Below are 16,523 nucleotides of genomic sequence, written 5' to 3'. Positions count from 1 at the left end.
ATCGGTCTATCTACAATCCTAGTAAAGAAGGACACTATCCAGGCTAGAGAAACCAGCGGCTACTCCACCTTCATTAACCTCCTTGCCCTTGGTTCGCAATAGCCATCCACCTTCATCGTTGCGAATAATCTTTCCAGTGTTCTCCCACAGAATAGTACCATACACTCCTAGCTCGGAGATGACATTTCCACGGAGAACTTCACCGTCGTTCCGCAGGGCGACATTCTCAGCATTGGCTGCAGGGTTGATCAACTCCATCAAGACCCAGCCCTTCCAATCGGACTCGGGAAGAGATCGCAGGAAACCCGGAATCTCTGCTTTGTAGATGTTGTTGCCTCCGCCCTCACGCTGTGGTTTCAAGACATGCTTCATGGCAGTTTCAGGATTGAGAGCCAAGTCCCTCCCTTGGCCCTTTTCAGAAAGATCGTATTGCGGGGCAAATGTCTCACGTAATCTTGTGATCATGGCAGGGTCAACGTCCTTAAGAAAGCTGGATAGGTGATCGGGCCCTGTCGGCTCCGCCAAGACTTGTTGAATCTTCTTGCAGCCGGCCAATTGGTTTAACACAGTAGGACACTTGATAGCGGCCGAGCGTTCCAAGTGTGTCCGGGCCTCCCAATCGCGGCTAGAGGTGTATTCGTCGGGAGAATAGTATGCCCGAAGATAGACAGTCGTTACTTCAAAGGCAGATCCTGGAGAGTGTGGGGGGTGGTAGATTAATGGCCGAGAGGAGTTCGCAGCAGCGATAGATGTTTGGTCTAGGATTTCCTTGCTTTTCACACGGAAGGTCGGGACTTTGTGAAAGCCTGTAAGTCGCTTCGAGAGAGCCAATTGATCGAAGACGTTCCGCTCTCCATCTTGTACTATAAAAAGAACACACAACGGAAGCTGCGGGGAAGACTTTGAGGAGCCATATGCCTCATGTGCTGCCGCAAGACCTCCGGAGAGAGTCTCCACAGCAGTGTTCTCAGGTGGTATTCCAGATTCGAGGAGAGGATGAGGCGGATAGACTAGCGGCGAGGCCAAGAGCTCCGTATGCAACGCTCTCACGAGAGCTGACAGGCCACCAAAGGATGAAGAAATTGTGTTGAATTCCACCTGCTTCAAAGCTGGAGCCTGGTTCGCGGTGACGTGAGCCATGTAGTCAGATCGGTAGAGACCCAATGACAGGTTTTGGACGTAGCCCTCCTTCTTTACAGCGAGATGGGTTTTCCATAGATTTGCAACAAAATCGTCGACATCGGTTAGACTATAGATGCATGAGTTTAGTAATAAGGTCTAGCCAGCCTGGTATTCTTGGAGTCCTACTCTTCGATGATCTTCCCTAACCAGTCTTCGTTGCACGTAATTGCCGCATAGAGCTGATTATAGACTGTCTGTAAGGCCTGTGCTTCCTCAAAACAGGCCTTTGGGAATGGACTGGGGAACAGTGACACCGGAGCATTTGTGGCCAGCACTCCATTTGGGTCTGCATTTTTGGGAAGGATTGCCGGCGAGGGTCGAACAGCTAGGCCATTTTGAATTGCCCAGTCTTTAGTAGTTGTAACGAGATGGTTCTGCTGTTCCTGAGACAGCTGAGGAGGGTAGTTGTTATAGATTGACTCCTCCATGGCTTTAATTGTACTCTGTAGGCAAAATCGGAGAATAATTGCTAAGCAGAAACCCAAGCGGGACACTCCCCGCAGTATGATTTACAATCAGAAAGTATGACCTGACCGCTAAAAACACCGCCTTTTCATTAAAGCATATTCTGCCGGTAGAATAACAACCAGTTTGTTTGCCTATTTAGGAACTCTTTACTTGATGTTATCCTTCTTCTCTTCCCCCACTACGCCACGTGCTTTTTAATTCATTTACCACCTGTTTCTTAAGACGGACGCGTCACTTACGAAATCTTCCATTTTTTGATATCCACTTTTGTCAAAGCCTGAAGTCACAAAAACTAAATCTACCAGCAAGCCCATATTCCGTTCAACTGGTTTCACTCTGGGGGGCAGTAACTGGTGAGTTTCCCATGTCTTGACACAGGAGCTTGACTTACATATGAATTCTTCAGCCCCCCTCCAAAAGCAATATGGAGCCAGATATTTCTGACCCAGTTGACTGGTCAGTGAATGAGGTTGTGAGCTTTCTTTGTGGCCCAAGACCTGCACCATGGGCGCAATCATCAAGTGCCCCACGACCCGATCCAACTACTCTTGAAGCTGCTCTTCGCGATAATGAAATATGCGGAGAAGTGCTTATGCATGTTGATAACGATGGTCTGAAGGAGATTGGCGTGAAAGCATATGGCCATCGTATCATGCTGATGAAAGCAATTCAATGGCTGCAGGAAAAGTCGTTCAAGTATAGCTCAACTCGTAGGATCACTTCCAATGAGCTAGTTATGTCGAGACCTTCTTCTCCATACCCACATGATGCTACCCCCGTTTCTGCTGTGATGAACCCCAACCCTGCAAGCGTGACCTCCCAAGGAGGTCCTGCTATCCAAGCAGTCTCGAAACCAAAACGGAGGATTGCGCCGATACTTGTGCAAGACCAAACCTCTCAAGCCTTGGCAAGTCAAAAGCCAACAGATGGCGCCTTGACCCCATCACAAGCAGCTTTTCCACCCCAGCAGGAGATCTGTACGAATATTGCAAACATACAATCAAACCAGATCTCTATTGGTGGCTTAGCCGGAAACAATCATGAGGGTCTGTCACGGACTGAAAAAGAGGAGAATTTTCTCTCCTACTTGCAGGAGAAATACGCGAAAGATGATGACGACATACTTCCTAAATACGGAGACTCGAATTCAGAAGCGGAGTTTGACCAGGACACTTGGAAAGAGATACTTGAAGAAAATCCGGATCTCATAGCGGCCCCCGGACTTCCTCGAGAAAAGTGTGAGGCCATTTTGGCGCAGTATATCGCGGAACAAGAAGAATTGTGGGTTAAAGAAGAGCTTCCAAAGTTGCTGCCAGAAGCAGAACCAATGTGGCATTACTTTCGAGATTGCGGCAAGCTTCAAGAAAAGAAACTCAGCCTTTCCAGCCGCATTGAGCATCTTGAGAGCCGCCTGAGAAGCGTTAAACAGGCAATCATGGATGTGTCCTACAGGTCAACGTCGACTTTACGACGGGCATGTCGAGCCATAGATTTGACGATCTGGGATAAATGTTCCGAAAATTGGTGGTTGAATACCCTTGACCTGGATATTTGCCCTCCACCTGCCCCACGCCCAACAAAGATTTCCAAACCTCGCAAGGAACGTGATGTGGAGTCGGTATCAGCAAAAGAGGGAGAAGATAACACACTTACTTCTGATGCGGAATCACATTCTGGAGAGTCAATCGAGGAAAAAGTCGATCTTGAACAATCCACCGATGAAGACGAACTGGACTTGGAAAGCCCTTTGTCTGTTAAAGTGGATGATTTAGACACTGGAGTTCCGTCAAAGACACCTCGCGCCCAAGGGATGCCTCTCAGCTTAGAATCTTCTCCCTCTTCTGATGACAGCCCGCCTAAACCCCCTAGTAAGCGACGCCGTGTTCAAGACATGCCCAGAACGTGGAAGGGCAATGACAGACTGGATACTCGTGGTTCTTTTTATGAAGATGACGACGAAGACATTGAGTTAGTTGATCTAACCAACGTTGCCGATCAAACCGATCATTCCATAGACAGCATAATCAAGACTCCTTCCCTCAATCCAACTTCGTCGCGACAGGATCTTGCCACACAGAGTGTAATCAAGACTCTCCCTCTCAACCCAAATGATCTTGATATTGCTGAATTGGATGACAAGCATCTGCTCCAGAGCCAAGATGACCCCAACTTCTCGAGGCCACGGCCTCCCAATGTTGGCACTGCCCTGCCCTTGAAGACTTCCAGTGGGGACTCCTTCCCTGTGTCGTTTGACGACGAAAGCGACCCAACCCAACTACTTCCACCATCGACTCCGCTACCAGACGACAAGATATCAGTTGATACTGATGATGCCTATCTTTTTGAAATGGTCAAGGGAATGAGCATGTCATCCATCGAGGCCAAAAAGGATCGTATTCAATTGTTGGCAAAGATTGTCATGCAATTGACATCAGCCGAATACCAAGGATTTCCGGCCTATTTGGACACGTGGTTACGCTCACTCTATCGAGAGAAAATACAGGAAGCTATCAGAACGATGATGGACAACGAACGAAATATTCCTGGAGTCGATCATGATGAGAGTAAGCTTTCGATGCGCCTTAGCGCTTTGTTTGTGTCCTGGTACCACTGTATCAGCGTCAATTCAGATGGACTCGAGCCAATGCGACTCGAGCAGGCGCTCAGTGTGATCGAGGATGAAGATGACAAGGGATCATTGCAAGTCTTTCTTGACAAGTTTGAATCACTTATCAATACATACAACCGTTTGCATCCCGAGAAGTCGCGAAATAAGTCATCAAGCACCTCGATGGTGAATACTACGAGCCCACCCACGGAGCAGCATTCTAAACAGAATCTGAAAAGTAAAAAGCCCTATGTGCCGAACGCACCCATCGGTGTGCAAAAGCGTGCACAGGAACGAAAGGAAACGCAGGACCGAGCTAGAGAGGCTTTCAGGCAAGAGAGAGAAAACAAAGGCTTGGGCAACAGTGATCCGGCTGGACATGCGGTCACCTTCAAGGACCCTGTTGTCTATCTCAATCCGGCGCTTGGTGAATTCATCAAACCACACCAACTGAATGGAATTCAATTCATGTGGCGAGAACTCTGTGACAGCGAAAAACCACAAGGATGCTTGCTTGCACATATTATGGGACTAGGCAAGACCCTGCAGGTGTAAGTGCGCCCCTGTTTAGAATCATAAACCGTCGGATTCCCCACTCACATCTCACTATTTTATAGAATATCTCTTTTAGTGACGATTGCCGAAGCCGCTGCTTCAGAAACCCCCGAAATTAGAGCTCAAGTTCCCGAAAGATTCCACCGATCTCAGACTCTAATTCTTTGCCCATCATTCCTGGTTCCAAACTGGATAAAAGAATTTCATTGCTGGGTGCCACAACATCATCACCTTGGAAATATTTTTCAGATCGCGGCCAGTACCAGCCCACAAGATCGCGAGGAAAGAACGGCGGAGAGAATGGCCACCATTCAAACTTGGGAAGAGAAGGGAGGCATCATTATCATGAGTTACGAAATGTTTCGCTCGTTCATCAAAAATGATAAGAACCGCCTTAGTGATGAGCAGCATAAGACTGTCCAAGATGCTCTGTTATGCAAGCCTAATATCGTTGTTGCTGATGAAGCGCACAAGTTGAAGTCAGAAAAATCCTCCATCAGCCAAGCGAGTTCTCGTTTCACAACTATGAGTCGAATCGCCATGACGGGATCGCCTCTTGCAAACAATCTATCCGAATATTACCAAATGATTGAATGGGTCGCACCGGGGTATTTGGAGTCAATGCAGGTCTTCAAGGAAAAGTACATGGAACCTATCCAGGAAGGTCTGTATATCGATAGCACTCAGGCACAGCGGAGAGCAAGCCTTGTCGCGCTGCAAGTGCTCAATGGAATCTTAGAGCCCAAAATTCAGCGTGCAGATCATTCACTGATTGCAGCCGATTTGCCCTCCAAAACAGAGCTTGTTGTACGCATCACTCTCTCGGAAACACAACGAGTCGCATACAATATTTTCATTGACGAAATCAATAAGACGGGCAATTTTTCCAGAATTTGGCAATGGCTGGCCATCATGCAGCTCTGCTGCAACCATCCAAAACCATTTCTGGAGAAACTTCAAGATCGATCGAATTTGAAGCAGACAGAATCGCCCGACCCATCCATCTTAGATGGTGACGCTCATCTCCCCTCCAACCTGCTTTCAAGAATCGAGGCACTGTTTGAAAGGGTCACCGATATCTTGGACCCCTGCTTGTCTAACCGAGCTTTGCTGCTCGACAAGATTCTGGACATGTCAAACAGAATTGGCGACAAGGTCCTGGTTTTCTCTCAGAGTATCCCAACACTAAACTACCTCGACAGCTTATTCAAACGAGGGGGCCGAAACTACAAGCGTATCGACGGAAAGGTTATGCCCCAACAACGCCAAGATATTGTGAATTTATTCAATGATGCCGACAATGTAGATATTTTGCTCATTTCTACTCGGGCTGGTGGACTAGGCTTGAACATTCATGGAGCAAACCGTGTAGTCATCTTCGACTTTTTGTTCAATCCAGCCTGGGAGGACCAAGCTATCGGGCGTGCATATCGCATTGGCCAGACCAAACCCGTCTATGTCTACCGCTTTATTGCATCAGGAACCTTCGAGGAAATCATTTTCAATAAGACTGTTTTCAAGTCGCAGCTCACAGTCCGCGTGGTTGACAAGAAAAACACGGTCCGTGAGGGCTTCAAGCAGGAGTCTAAAGACTATCTGTTTCCTGTCAAACATGCAGTGAAGAAACCATTGGATCATCTTTTCGGCAAGGACCCTGGTGTGCTTGACAAGATCATTGCTGACGGCGGTTTCGCTGACACCATTCTGGATGTGACCCTTTCCAAAGCCCAAGACGATGAGAATGACAAATTGTCGACAGAGGAACGCAAACGTGTTCAAGATGAGTTGAGTCTAGAACAGCTCAAACGCAGCGATCTAGAGGCATGGGAGAAGGAAGTACTCAAGCGTACCATAGCCCGGCAAGCTGCAGACGAAGCAGCTCGGCATCGGTTACGGATCTACCAGCAAAAGGACCAGCAGAACCGATTTCCTTCAAAACCAACCGTACCTCGGACTAATCGCCAGCAACCTCCCCAGCAGCATGTTCCATTGAATTCTGTCGGGCCTCAGGACGACTGTGAAAAATCATACTGGCCAATTCCCCAACAGCCGCCGAATCCGTTGAATTCTTTCCCACGTCAGGATAACCGCCAAAAACAACCCGATGGAGAGGATATGACACAGGAAAGCTTAGCGAATATCCACAGACCACAGGTTTCCGGCCCGTCAAACCGGCCCTCTATGCCAGGAAATCCATCTGAATCTACGACACACAAACCACCAACTACTGCCGCGCATGTCGGATACTCGATGCTATCGACTTCTGGACCACAGATGGGTGTATCACCACTCCCAGGTGCTTTATTCCCTTCCGCGGCGCCCCCAAGTTCTACTCAAAGTTCAACCTATTCGCGACCGCGACCGATACCATGGACGGGGCCAGTACCTTCACGCGGCGAGCAAAGCTTTCCCATGTATGATGCCCCTTCCCCTTCCACCAGAGCCGACTCCTTTTCTCCTCACCAATACGCTCTACCTCGACCATCTATTTTCTCCGGTCCATCGAGGGCCAAATCAGCGGAGGGTAATATCGAAGCTGTGGCCTCTGTGCCACTTGAGTCTTCCGTACTCAAAGATGACCAGCCTCCCACCCAGACCGAGCCAGGAAATTAATTTCTTGACTCTAGCACTGGTCATGCATTATGAGAACACTTTGAATTTGCCTTGGCGTTTCACCATGCTTTACTTCGTTTATTGCGATGATACCCCGAAGGTCTTTTAGTGTTTTGCTAGTTGATTGCATCATCTGTTCTAGCTGGACCTTGGTGGCGGATGGGTCCAGGCCATGAATCCCATGTATTTTTTACTAGATAGGGAAGTAAGAAGATGAATGCCTTATTAAAAACCTGGCTCCACAAAGCAAGTAAGATGCAAAATCGCCATTGTAAAGCCTAAAATTTCCAAGGTTGGCATGTTACTGTAGTTATAGCGTACGTAGATCTGAGAAGATTCACCTGGTGGAGACGATTTATACCACTGAAAGCCTTGGCTAGTATATTTGATGACGATGATTGACTAAATGACATTGGAAGACGAGAACAGGGCACATCAAGAGTGGTTTTGCAAACGACTTAACCCTGATGAACCTTGATCAGAATTTGACTTCACAAACGATGCCAATCTCGACAAAACGGCAATCTCCAACTTGAGCTTCACAGTATAGAAGAAACACTTCGCCACCGTCTGCGTAATAAACAACCCCCTAAACTCCATAGTAATAAGCGCAATATCCATCAATATGATCACCGTGTTTATGGTAATCAACTGATACATGATATTGGTCCTCCGTTTCGAACGCGAGGGATAAGACATCAACAACTTGATAGTCTGCACAATAAACAATGATGAGATAACAATCTCCTGCACAAAAAACACAGTCAACTGAACCTTCTCCCAGACATTAAAAAATGTCCCAAACCCCGAATGACACGCATAAACAGCCCCATAAGAAGCAACAATCTGCGGCGTCTGCATCGCAATCGCATCGAAAATAATCATCCCCAGCACGCAGTGCAGTACCGTCTGATTCAGCATAACTAGATGTAGTCGCGAATACAGCACAAGCGATTGTCCTGTCACCATAACGGCCCAGCCGGCAGTTGACAACGTCACGGGGATCCATATCGGGGCGAGCTCAAAGTATTTCAGGATCAGGCCCAGTGCATCGGGAATCACGCCTAGTGAGGCGGACATCAAGAGGCTCCAGAAGTACAGACCTCCGTAGATGTGGAAGATAGAGAAGACCAGCACTACGAGCTCTAAGGCGCTGTAGATGGCACAGCCGAGGAGGCTGGCAATTGAGGCTTGGACGGCGAAGTTGTTGCCTGTGTATGCACCGACGATTCCTTCGACGGGGGCATCGCAAGTGCCCATTCTGCGTTTGCATACTAGGAGTTGAATCTGGTTTGTAGAGCCTCAGTCGAGCCCAAGGTCATGCATTTGTGGTCTAGTCCATGTGTTGAAATTGAAATTGTCGTGGAGTCCGGGGTCGGATGGGGGAATGTGACGTATCCATGGGTCAGGGAACATTAAGGTTTATCGCGGAATGTGAAGGAAATTGTATGCGAAGGCGGTATCGGACCTCGGTAGAGTAAAGGAACACGGCAATTTATGTAGTAGTACATACATCTACTAGATCAATGAAGAAGATTCTCAAGATCCGCCACACGAGTCGCTCTATCCTCAGCCTTCTTCTTGCCCGTCTCGCGGAACGCTGCAAGCATCAGCTCACGTTTCCGACTCTGGATATCAAGCACACGCTCTTCAATACTGTCCTCCATAACGAGTCGCCACATAGTGGTCTCTCGTTTCTGCCCTAATCGGTACACACGATCCAGTGCTTGGTCTTCAATGGCAGGGGCCCACCAACTGTCGGCAAGGATAGCTTGATTGGCAGCAACGAGATTGAGACCCACGCTGCAAACACTGAGACTTGCAAGAAGAACAGTGCAGTCAGGATCTGTAGAAAATACGCTGATGGATTTATCGCGTTTGTCGACATTCATCTTGCCGTCCACCCGAGCAAATTTGATTCCTCGTTGGGCAAGATGAGGTTCCACGTGGTCGAGGAAGGACGTCCACTGACTGAATACCACCGTTTTAGTTCCAGGCGCTTGGCCTGGCGCGGTGAGAACCTTCATTAGGGCCTCGATCTTGCTGCTAGGGTTGCTGGGATCTGCGTCAACGATTGCGGAATCTTCACCCAATCCCTCGGCGGGGGCGACCAAGGTCTTGTTGTCCTTGATATCGGCACGGCAGAGTGGACACTTGTGCTGTCGCTCAATAACCTCCTCGATACAGCCCTTGCAGAAAGAATGGGCACATGCCGTGATGACAGGTTGATCAAAGTTGTCAAGACAGATCGCACACACTTCCTGGCTTTCAATTTGAACCTGCAGCATCTCTTGCAAAGCCTTCATGTTCTCAGAGTTAAGTTCCAAGACTTTATTCTCTCCCAAGGTCTCCATGAGTTTGGCGACGCGATTTCCACATAGGGCCCAGTGATTGCAAACTTGACGGAGGCGCAGAATGACCTCCAGCAGATGAGAGTATGTTCCTTGCTTATCCTTGAACTCCAACAAAGCTCCTTTTGCCTCGGACTGAAATGCATTGTATTTCGCGAGTTCATGAGGGTGAAACTTGATACGAAGGACTCGAGAAGTGAGCTTGGGGAGTCGCAGGTTTATGAACTCCATGTCCTTTCGCCGTCTGAGACAAATAGTTCCCATCAAAGCCTCAAGAAGCAAGCGAGCCTCGGGGTCACCAGATGTGAGAGGGCGGATTAGTACGCTATTGAAAACACCCATATCTTCCAAGCCTCCAGAAAGCTTCAAGAATCGTACTTGCGAGTATAGATCCTTGAGGGTGTTGATGATTGGCGTTCCAGTAAGCGTCCAGCGAGAGTCTGCACGCAAGGCGCAAGCTGCCAGAGAACCTTGCGTCCGAGGGTTTCGAATGCAGTGACCCTCATCGAGCACAACGCGCCGCCAGTGGACAGAGAAGATCCCCTTCTTAGGTGTATTTTTGGCTCCCGGTTGATAGTCTTTGGAAAGGGCGCCGTAGCTCGAGATCACAACATCGTACTGCGACAGACTCGCAGCCTCCTTTTTACCAGATCCGTGGTAAATTAGAACACGCGGCATGCTTTCACTTCGACAATGATCTTGCATCTGGTACTTCCAGTTACTCATCACACCCACCGGGGCAAGAATCAACGTGGTCTTACTGGACCCCGAAGACTTTGGAGCAGAGTTGGCCAGAATCAGGGAGATGACCTGGATGGTCTTCCCAAGACCCATATCATCAGCGAGAATTCCACCGCTTGCGAGTGTCGGCTCAGTAGAAGTAGAATAATTGGTTGCTATATTGGTAAAGGTTTTTCCACTGCGCTTCCACAGCTGAACCACGGCATCAGAGCCAGGCGGGGGAAGAGTCGGAGATTCATGATCGATCATCCACGCTAAACCTTGCTTTTGATAAGGAAGTAATTCTGTAGAAAGACCAGCTGGGGTGTCGGCCATCGGCATCTTGGCCATGTCGGACTCTTTCAGTCCGAAGCTCTCCACCACCTGGCCGATATCCCTGGGATTGAAGGAGCTGCTTTGGTTGATAAGATCCTCCAGGGTTTCGGTGTCCCCGCCCAGCCCTGTTGGTGTCGAGAGGTTGGCAAACATTGTTTCATCATTGCCTTGCCATCCCGCCGCAGCTTTTTTGAGAGCCATTGCACGAGCCGCCTTTTCAGCCATCTTGCGTTCCGCAGCTTGCTGTTTCTTGCGTTGCGCCTCCTTGCGCTCAGCCTCCGTGGCGTCACCCACAGGAAGCCTATCCTGACGCATACGCTGCTTTAGAGCTGTCTTCTTCTCTAGGTCGGTTGTGCCGTATAGCGGCAGCACTACAGGGCAGTCATAAGGTCCCTTGATGCCTGTCAAAATTCCCTCTACATGGAGGTCTCCGGAGTCCTAAAGAAGCCGTAAGCCAATTTCCAGAATCGGACGGATGGAATCTTGAACAAACCATATAGGGGGCGAGCTTGGCAGCGATTCCCCTCCCAATGTGGCCAATCTGAATGCCCATGATATTATCAACTCGGATTGCATTGCGATCATATTGATTCTGAGGCTCTCGTTTCAGGATTACATGCTCGCCTGGGGTGGCAATACCTTTGTAGAAACGAACTCCCACGATCACGGTCTGCAGTTTACCTGAGTGAAAGTGTTCAGAGCTTGTTTCATAAATTTTGAGGGCAAAAATTGAAAAGGGTAAATCTACCATAAAGCATGTTTGTAGACAACGCAGAGTCCGCGTCCTGAGTTCCCTGGACAAGGCCGGCGGCCTGGTCATCGTCTTCATCGCCAATAATCTGAGAGAGCTCATTCAATGGAATATAATCGGCACTTTGGCCAAACCTCTCGCCATTGCTGATGCTTTCTGGGCCTAATGCTCGACTGACTTTTGACGCAGGAGCATCGTTGTCTTCGATCACGCCGAGAAGATCGGATTTGCGCTTTCTGGACGACATAGTATGAATTGCAGCCCCACCAGAGTCAATTCTGAGATGTGAATATCAAATGTTGGCTAATTTCTGCGCAGAATTAAAGTCAATTGAGTGCCGTTGAAGTCAAAATAGGAGAAAGTGATAGATCGCTGTATCCTGACGAATGACGGCATTCGCTAGTCCGAATTAGGAAATCGCGCGGTCGCGAAACGCGTTATCACATGGGAGATTACCCCGATGCCTAACTCCTTACTCCTAGTTACGGCATACTACCCACTTCTGTGTTATGTACTATGTACTCCGTATGAATAACATCTTTATAGATCTTTATACGGAGGTATGGGTCATGTGACAATTGTTTAAAAAAGTCACCGTGTAGCAATTCCTATCACGTGATATGATACATCTCCTTCCAACTTTGCTGTTGCTTACCCTCTGCTTTTTTCTATATTTACCCTATACATTGGCCTGCACATCTTCCTGTGGAATCCTTTGTTTCTCTCATTTCTCATTTGCGGGGGTCACGACACGCACGGATCCAAGATCGACGCTTACAGACAAGCTCCCGAGCATAGTGGCGCCCCCTCCGCATGGCTGATCCCCGCATTAGCTGGTCCAGATATCTTGCTCAGCAAAACGAAAATGAGCTAGAGTATCTGCTCAAAAAAGGCACCTTCCGGCCGCTTCTCCTCTACCATGTGATTGTCTTCAACTGTCTCCCCTGGATTGTCCTGGTCATTCCTAAGAGCAGAGGTGGGCAATATATTCGACCGTTGGTCTTTGCACTGAGCTTGGCATTTGCAATTGAGGTCATTAGGAACCAGCGAGCTCTTCTCGGCGGAAATGGATACATGATTGGTATGATGGCGGCCTGGTTGCTAGTGTGGAGTGGCACATTATTCATCTTCTCAGACGTTGAGCGCGACTTCCAACGCATTGAGCGCGTGACTGCATCTGAGAAACCCCGTTCAATTGGGGACAGCTTGGATGCACAATCGAGCAACAACGGCACAGTATCAGAGAATGTCATTGCAGACAAAGCACGGTTTCGCTGGCAGTCATATCCCTCGAAGTTGTCGCATCGCATTGAGTGGTGCGCCGGACTACTTTTCAACCTCCGTGGCCCGGAGTGGAACTGGCGTACTCCTCGTCTTGGTCGACTACCTCAAACAGTACACGCAGACCTGCATTCTGGCTTCCTGGCAAACAGTATCCCCGCAGAAGATACTGGTGTCCAGATTTCTGCAAGAAAATGTGTTTCGAAAGCATTTCGCGTGTTTGCCATCTCATATCTGACACTTGATGCTTTGAAAGTGGTCATGATTAGGGATCCCTACTTCAGGAACACGGCCACAGACAATATTGCTCCTCCGTTTCCATTAAGTTTCCTCGTATTCATACCTTGTGGTATTCGCTTCTACCACTGCTTCCTGAGTTGTCTTGGGGTCTATACCGCCCTTCAATATGTGACCTCGCTCAATCCCATATGCTTCCTTGGGCTATCCCTCGCATTTCCCAATGCGTCTCGCAAGCTAACGGCTGCTCCCCTAGACGCGCCATGGCTGTACGCCGATACCTTCGGGCCATTTATTTCATCGGTCTTGGACGACGGCCTAGCGAGCGTTTGGGGAAGCTGGTGGCATCAGCTCTTCAGACACGGGTTCACCTCTACAGCCCGGTGGCTTCTATCATTGCTCCCGGTTTCATGGGGTACAAACCCGCGACTAAAACGAGTAACCTACATCGTGGTTGCTTTTTCGTTGAGTGGCCTCGTGCATGCTTGTGGCAGCTATACACAGTTCACAGAGACTCGACCGCTTACTGGGCCATTTTTGTTCTTCCTCTCACAAAGCATGGCTATCATTGCAGAATATATCTTTAAGACCGTGGTCTTCCCAAAGCTTCCTCTGGGTCAAACCCCACGTTGGTTGCGGCGTACCGCAAATGGTCTTATGGTGTTTATTTGGTTACTATTCTCTGGGCCTCTCATCGCTGATGACTTTGCCAGAGGCGGGCTGTGGTTGATGGAGCCTGTGCCAATTAGTCCCCTCCGCGGCCTCGGATTAGCGAATGGGCAGGGATGGTGGTGCTGGGAAGGGGAATGGTTTAAGTATTGGAGTGATGGAACTTATTGGGGTAGCGGGATACGAGTAATTTGAATCATGGTAGATCATGGGAAGAGGCTGTATATATGTATACGCATTTGGATATATTTCAAATTTTATAGAAAATCGGGCCGGCCTAGAAGGGCTAGATAGACCTCGGAACATACAAAGACTTTTGATATATGCTGGACTTTCGATCAGATTATACAATTAACCGTCCATCGTGACATCCTCGTCGTCTTCATCATCAGTGTCCGAATCCATGTTTAGAGTGGGCATTTCATCATCACTTTCATCCTCCGGCACTGAAGCAGCCGGGGCAGCCGGAGCCTGAGGCGTGACTTGGGGTTGCTGCTGCACGGGTGCGTCAGCTTCAGCTAGCTGAGACGCAGACGTCTCAGCCCGAGCGACGACAGGAAACTGTGTAGCACTCTCTTCAAAACGGGCCTTCTTAGCCTCGTTCACAGAGTCTGACAAGCTAGGCGCGTGGATGTTGGACTCCTCAACATACGTCCGTTTGTGCATTGGAACCTGGGTTGCGGGCTTCGATTCTACAGGTGCAGGAGCCGAAACCAAGAAGTCGGAAGTTTCGGGAGCATCATTGTACGCTTCATCAACCATATCGTCTGCATCTTGCTCGTCTTCCATATCGGCAAAAGCGTTGAGCTCCGGAGCAGTCATCAGGACTGGCATTCTAGGGCGGACCAAAGCCTCAACTTCCACGTTATCGGCGTAAGCCCGAACTAAGAAGGGCATGATACTGGCACTTGCGGCGCGGCCCTGGATAGCGGGCACGGGGTTCAGAACACTTGCAAGCATGGCATCCTTGTCAGAAACCAGAATGATCGTGCGGTCGATTTCAGCGCGAAGCGATCCCGCAAGGAGTTGTGGGGGAACATATGTCAAAACAGCCTGTAAGAGACCGGACGCGGCCCGTTCTAGCTCAGCGAATTGGGATGTTTGTGATTTGCGGTTCTTTTGCAGGTCCGGGTTCAGGAATGAGTCTGCATTCGCGGTGGCCTGGCCATTCTTTGTCTTCGCCTTGCTATCGGATTGCGGCTTGGCTTGAGAGCTGGAGTCATCGGAAGAAGGCAGGAGGTCCTGGCAACAGGCGCGCAGAATATTGGCGATAGAGGCCACGCTCTCCTTCGACATAGCGGGGCCACTCAGCGACACCACGGTGCGCAGTAGCTCATACGAAGCGAAGCGCACATTGCGACTAGTATGTTCGTTGCGGAACACCCAGGTGATTTGTTCCAGGATGTTCTGTGCAATAGGCGTGGCACTAGTCTCCAGCACACTGGTAACCTGCGCAAGCAAGTCCATACAGGCAATGTGAATGCGAGGCAATTCGGCCCACAGCAACTCCCGCTCGTCGCGGCCAATTTGAGGATTGCTTTGCACGCCCCGGGACCCCTCATCTGTAGGAGCGGTCACAGATGTGAGACGCGATGTCACATCGAGAATAGATCCCAGAGGGAGGGCAACAGTAGCTGCAGATGGCATTGCAACGAAGTTCGACAGTAGTCGCAAAAGTGTGATCAATCTATCAGATCCCGCATGCATGCCCACCCAGTTATGAAGTCCCAGTGCATCAGTGCTATCATCACCTAATTCATCGCGATAGTTCTGTCGTGCCGAAACCAAACCTCCATCAACCGACTCCCACTGCTCGACCACAGCACGGAAAACATAGTCAGCCGCTCGGTGGATAGAAAGGACCGTTGCCCTACAGTCGTCGGTCCAGCCAGACCCGGCCTTGTCCTTTGGTGCGCATTTGTGCAGAGAGGCGAAGAGTTGCTCGGCGATATCCATCACCGGGTCGGGGAAGTAAATTGACGAGCCCAGTATCTCCGTCAGCAATGATCGAAGCTGAGTACCAAATGGTCGGAAAATGGTAGGGTGCCGAGGAACCAATTCCAAGCAGACTTGAAGAACGGTCTCCATAAACGGAGTGTTGGGCTTGGCTTTACGAGTCGATCCAGAGGGAAGCTTGGTGAGGACCGAGACCAGATTAAGAGCAGCGGTAATAAATGCAGGCAGATGAGGAGTCGTGATCTCCCGGACAAGAGTCGGGTACTGGTAGGTGAGGTGGAAGATACGCGTCAAGGTGATCAAAGCCATCTTTCTGGTGGAGATTGGATCCGGTTTCTATAGGATGCCACATGTCAGTCAATCGAAACGAAAGATCTCAATCTACAAGTCATGAAGAATGTTCATACCGCCAGAATGCCGATCAAGCCACGAACAATTGGCTCGTAGCCACGCAAGATCTCCCATTGTCCCGCCTCGACGGTGGCTTTGACAAGCACCACAGCGGTCCATCGTCCCTCAATGCTGCGGTCCTGCAGCAAAGCTGCCAAGCGAGTTTTCAGCTTATGAATCTGGACAGTATGATCCGAGTCTGATTTGCCTGATTTTCCTGCTTGAGGCGCAGAGAGAAGCTCGGCGCAATCGGTCAACGAAGTCGCAAGGAATGCAGCTACCGAAGGCAATTGTTCAACTGGAGTAGTTGCCAAACGATGGGTGACTGCACGTAGCGTAGTTGTAGTCATGACGACTTCCTTGATCTTTCTAGATCTAGAATACAAGTCGGTTCTTTTTTCCTGGG

At 49.4% G+C, this 16,523-nt stretch overlaps 6 protein-coding genes across 6 annotated transcripts; 2 read left to right on the top strand and 4 right to left on the bottom strand.

Annotated features, from left to right (window-relative positions):
* Positions 1 to 18: 18 nt before the first annotated feature.
* On the bottom strand, positions 19 to 1,610 carry N7520_008958 (glutathione synthase; the record flags this gene model as incomplete). The annotated part of the gene is made up of 2 exons (XM_057142892.1): positions 19 to 1,249; positions 1,309 to 1,610. 2 exons carry the CDS (start codon positions 1,608 to 1,610, stop codon positions 19 to 21), a joined length of 1,533 nt encoding a protein of 510 aa, XP_056992180.1.
* A 464-nt stretch (positions 1,611 to 2,074) lies between these two features.
* N7520_008957 (putative SNF2 family helicase/ATPase) lies at positions 2,075 to 7,426 on the top strand (the record flags this gene model as incomplete). The annotated part of the gene is made up of 2 exons (XM_057142891.1): positions 2,075 to 4,809; positions 4,876 to 7,426. The coding sequence occupies 2 exons, from the start codon at positions 2,075 to 2,077 to the stop codon at positions 7,424 to 7,426; spliced, it is 5,286 nt and encodes a 1,761-aa protein (XP_056992179.1).
* A 435-nt stretch (positions 7,427 to 7,861) lies between these two features.
* N7520_008956 (uncharacterized protein) lies at positions 7,862 to 8,686 on the bottom strand (the record flags this gene model as incomplete). The annotated part of the gene is made up of 1 exon (XM_057142890.1): positions 7,862 to 8,686. One exon carries the CDS (start codon positions 8,684 to 8,686, stop codon positions 7,862 to 7,864), a length of 825 nt encoding a protein of 274 aa, XP_056992178.1.
* Positions 8,687 to 8,949: 263 nt separating this feature from the next.
* On the bottom strand, positions 8,950 to 11,831 carry N7520_008955 (uncharacterized protein; the record flags this gene model as incomplete). Its single annotated transcript, XM_057142889.1, has 3 exons — positions 8,950 to 11,271; positions 11,327 to 11,514; positions 11,582 to 11,831. The coding sequence occupies 3 exons, from the start codon at positions 11,829 to 11,831 to the stop codon at positions 8,950 to 8,952; spliced, it is 2,760 nt and encodes a 919-aa protein (XP_056992177.1).
* A 566-nt stretch (positions 11,832 to 12,397) lies between these two features.
* Positions 12,398 to 13,966, top strand: N7520_008954 (wax synthase family protein; the record flags this gene model as incomplete). Its single annotated transcript, XM_057142888.1, has 1 exon — positions 12,398 to 13,966. One exon carries the CDS (start codon positions 12,398 to 12,400, stop codon positions 13,964 to 13,966), a length of 1,569 nt encoding a protein of 522 aa, XP_056992176.1.
* A 156-nt stretch (positions 13,967 to 14,122) lies between these two features.
* N7520_008953 (RIX1/PELP1 family protein) lies at positions 14,123 to 16,467 on the bottom strand (the record flags this gene model as incomplete). Its single annotated transcript, XM_057142887.1, has 2 exons — positions 14,123 to 16,063; positions 16,135 to 16,467. The coding sequence occupies 2 exons, from the start codon at positions 16,465 to 16,467 to the stop codon at positions 14,123 to 14,125; spliced, it is 2,274 nt and encodes a 757-aa protein (XP_056992175.1).
* Between the last annotated feature and the right edge of the window lie 56 nt (positions 16,468 to 16,523).

The sequence above is a fragment of the Penicillium odoratum genome (assembly GCF_028828045.1).
Source record: "Penicillium odoratum strain IBT 22623 chromosome Unknown utg000006l_segment0_segment0, whole genome shotgun sequence".
Taxonomy (NCBI): Eukaryota; Fungi; Ascomycota; class Eurotiomycetes; order Eurotiales; family Aspergillaceae; genus Penicillium; species Penicillium odoratum.
Note: the sequence above shows the minus strand (reverse complement) of the source record. Positions and strands in the feature narration are given on the sequence as shown.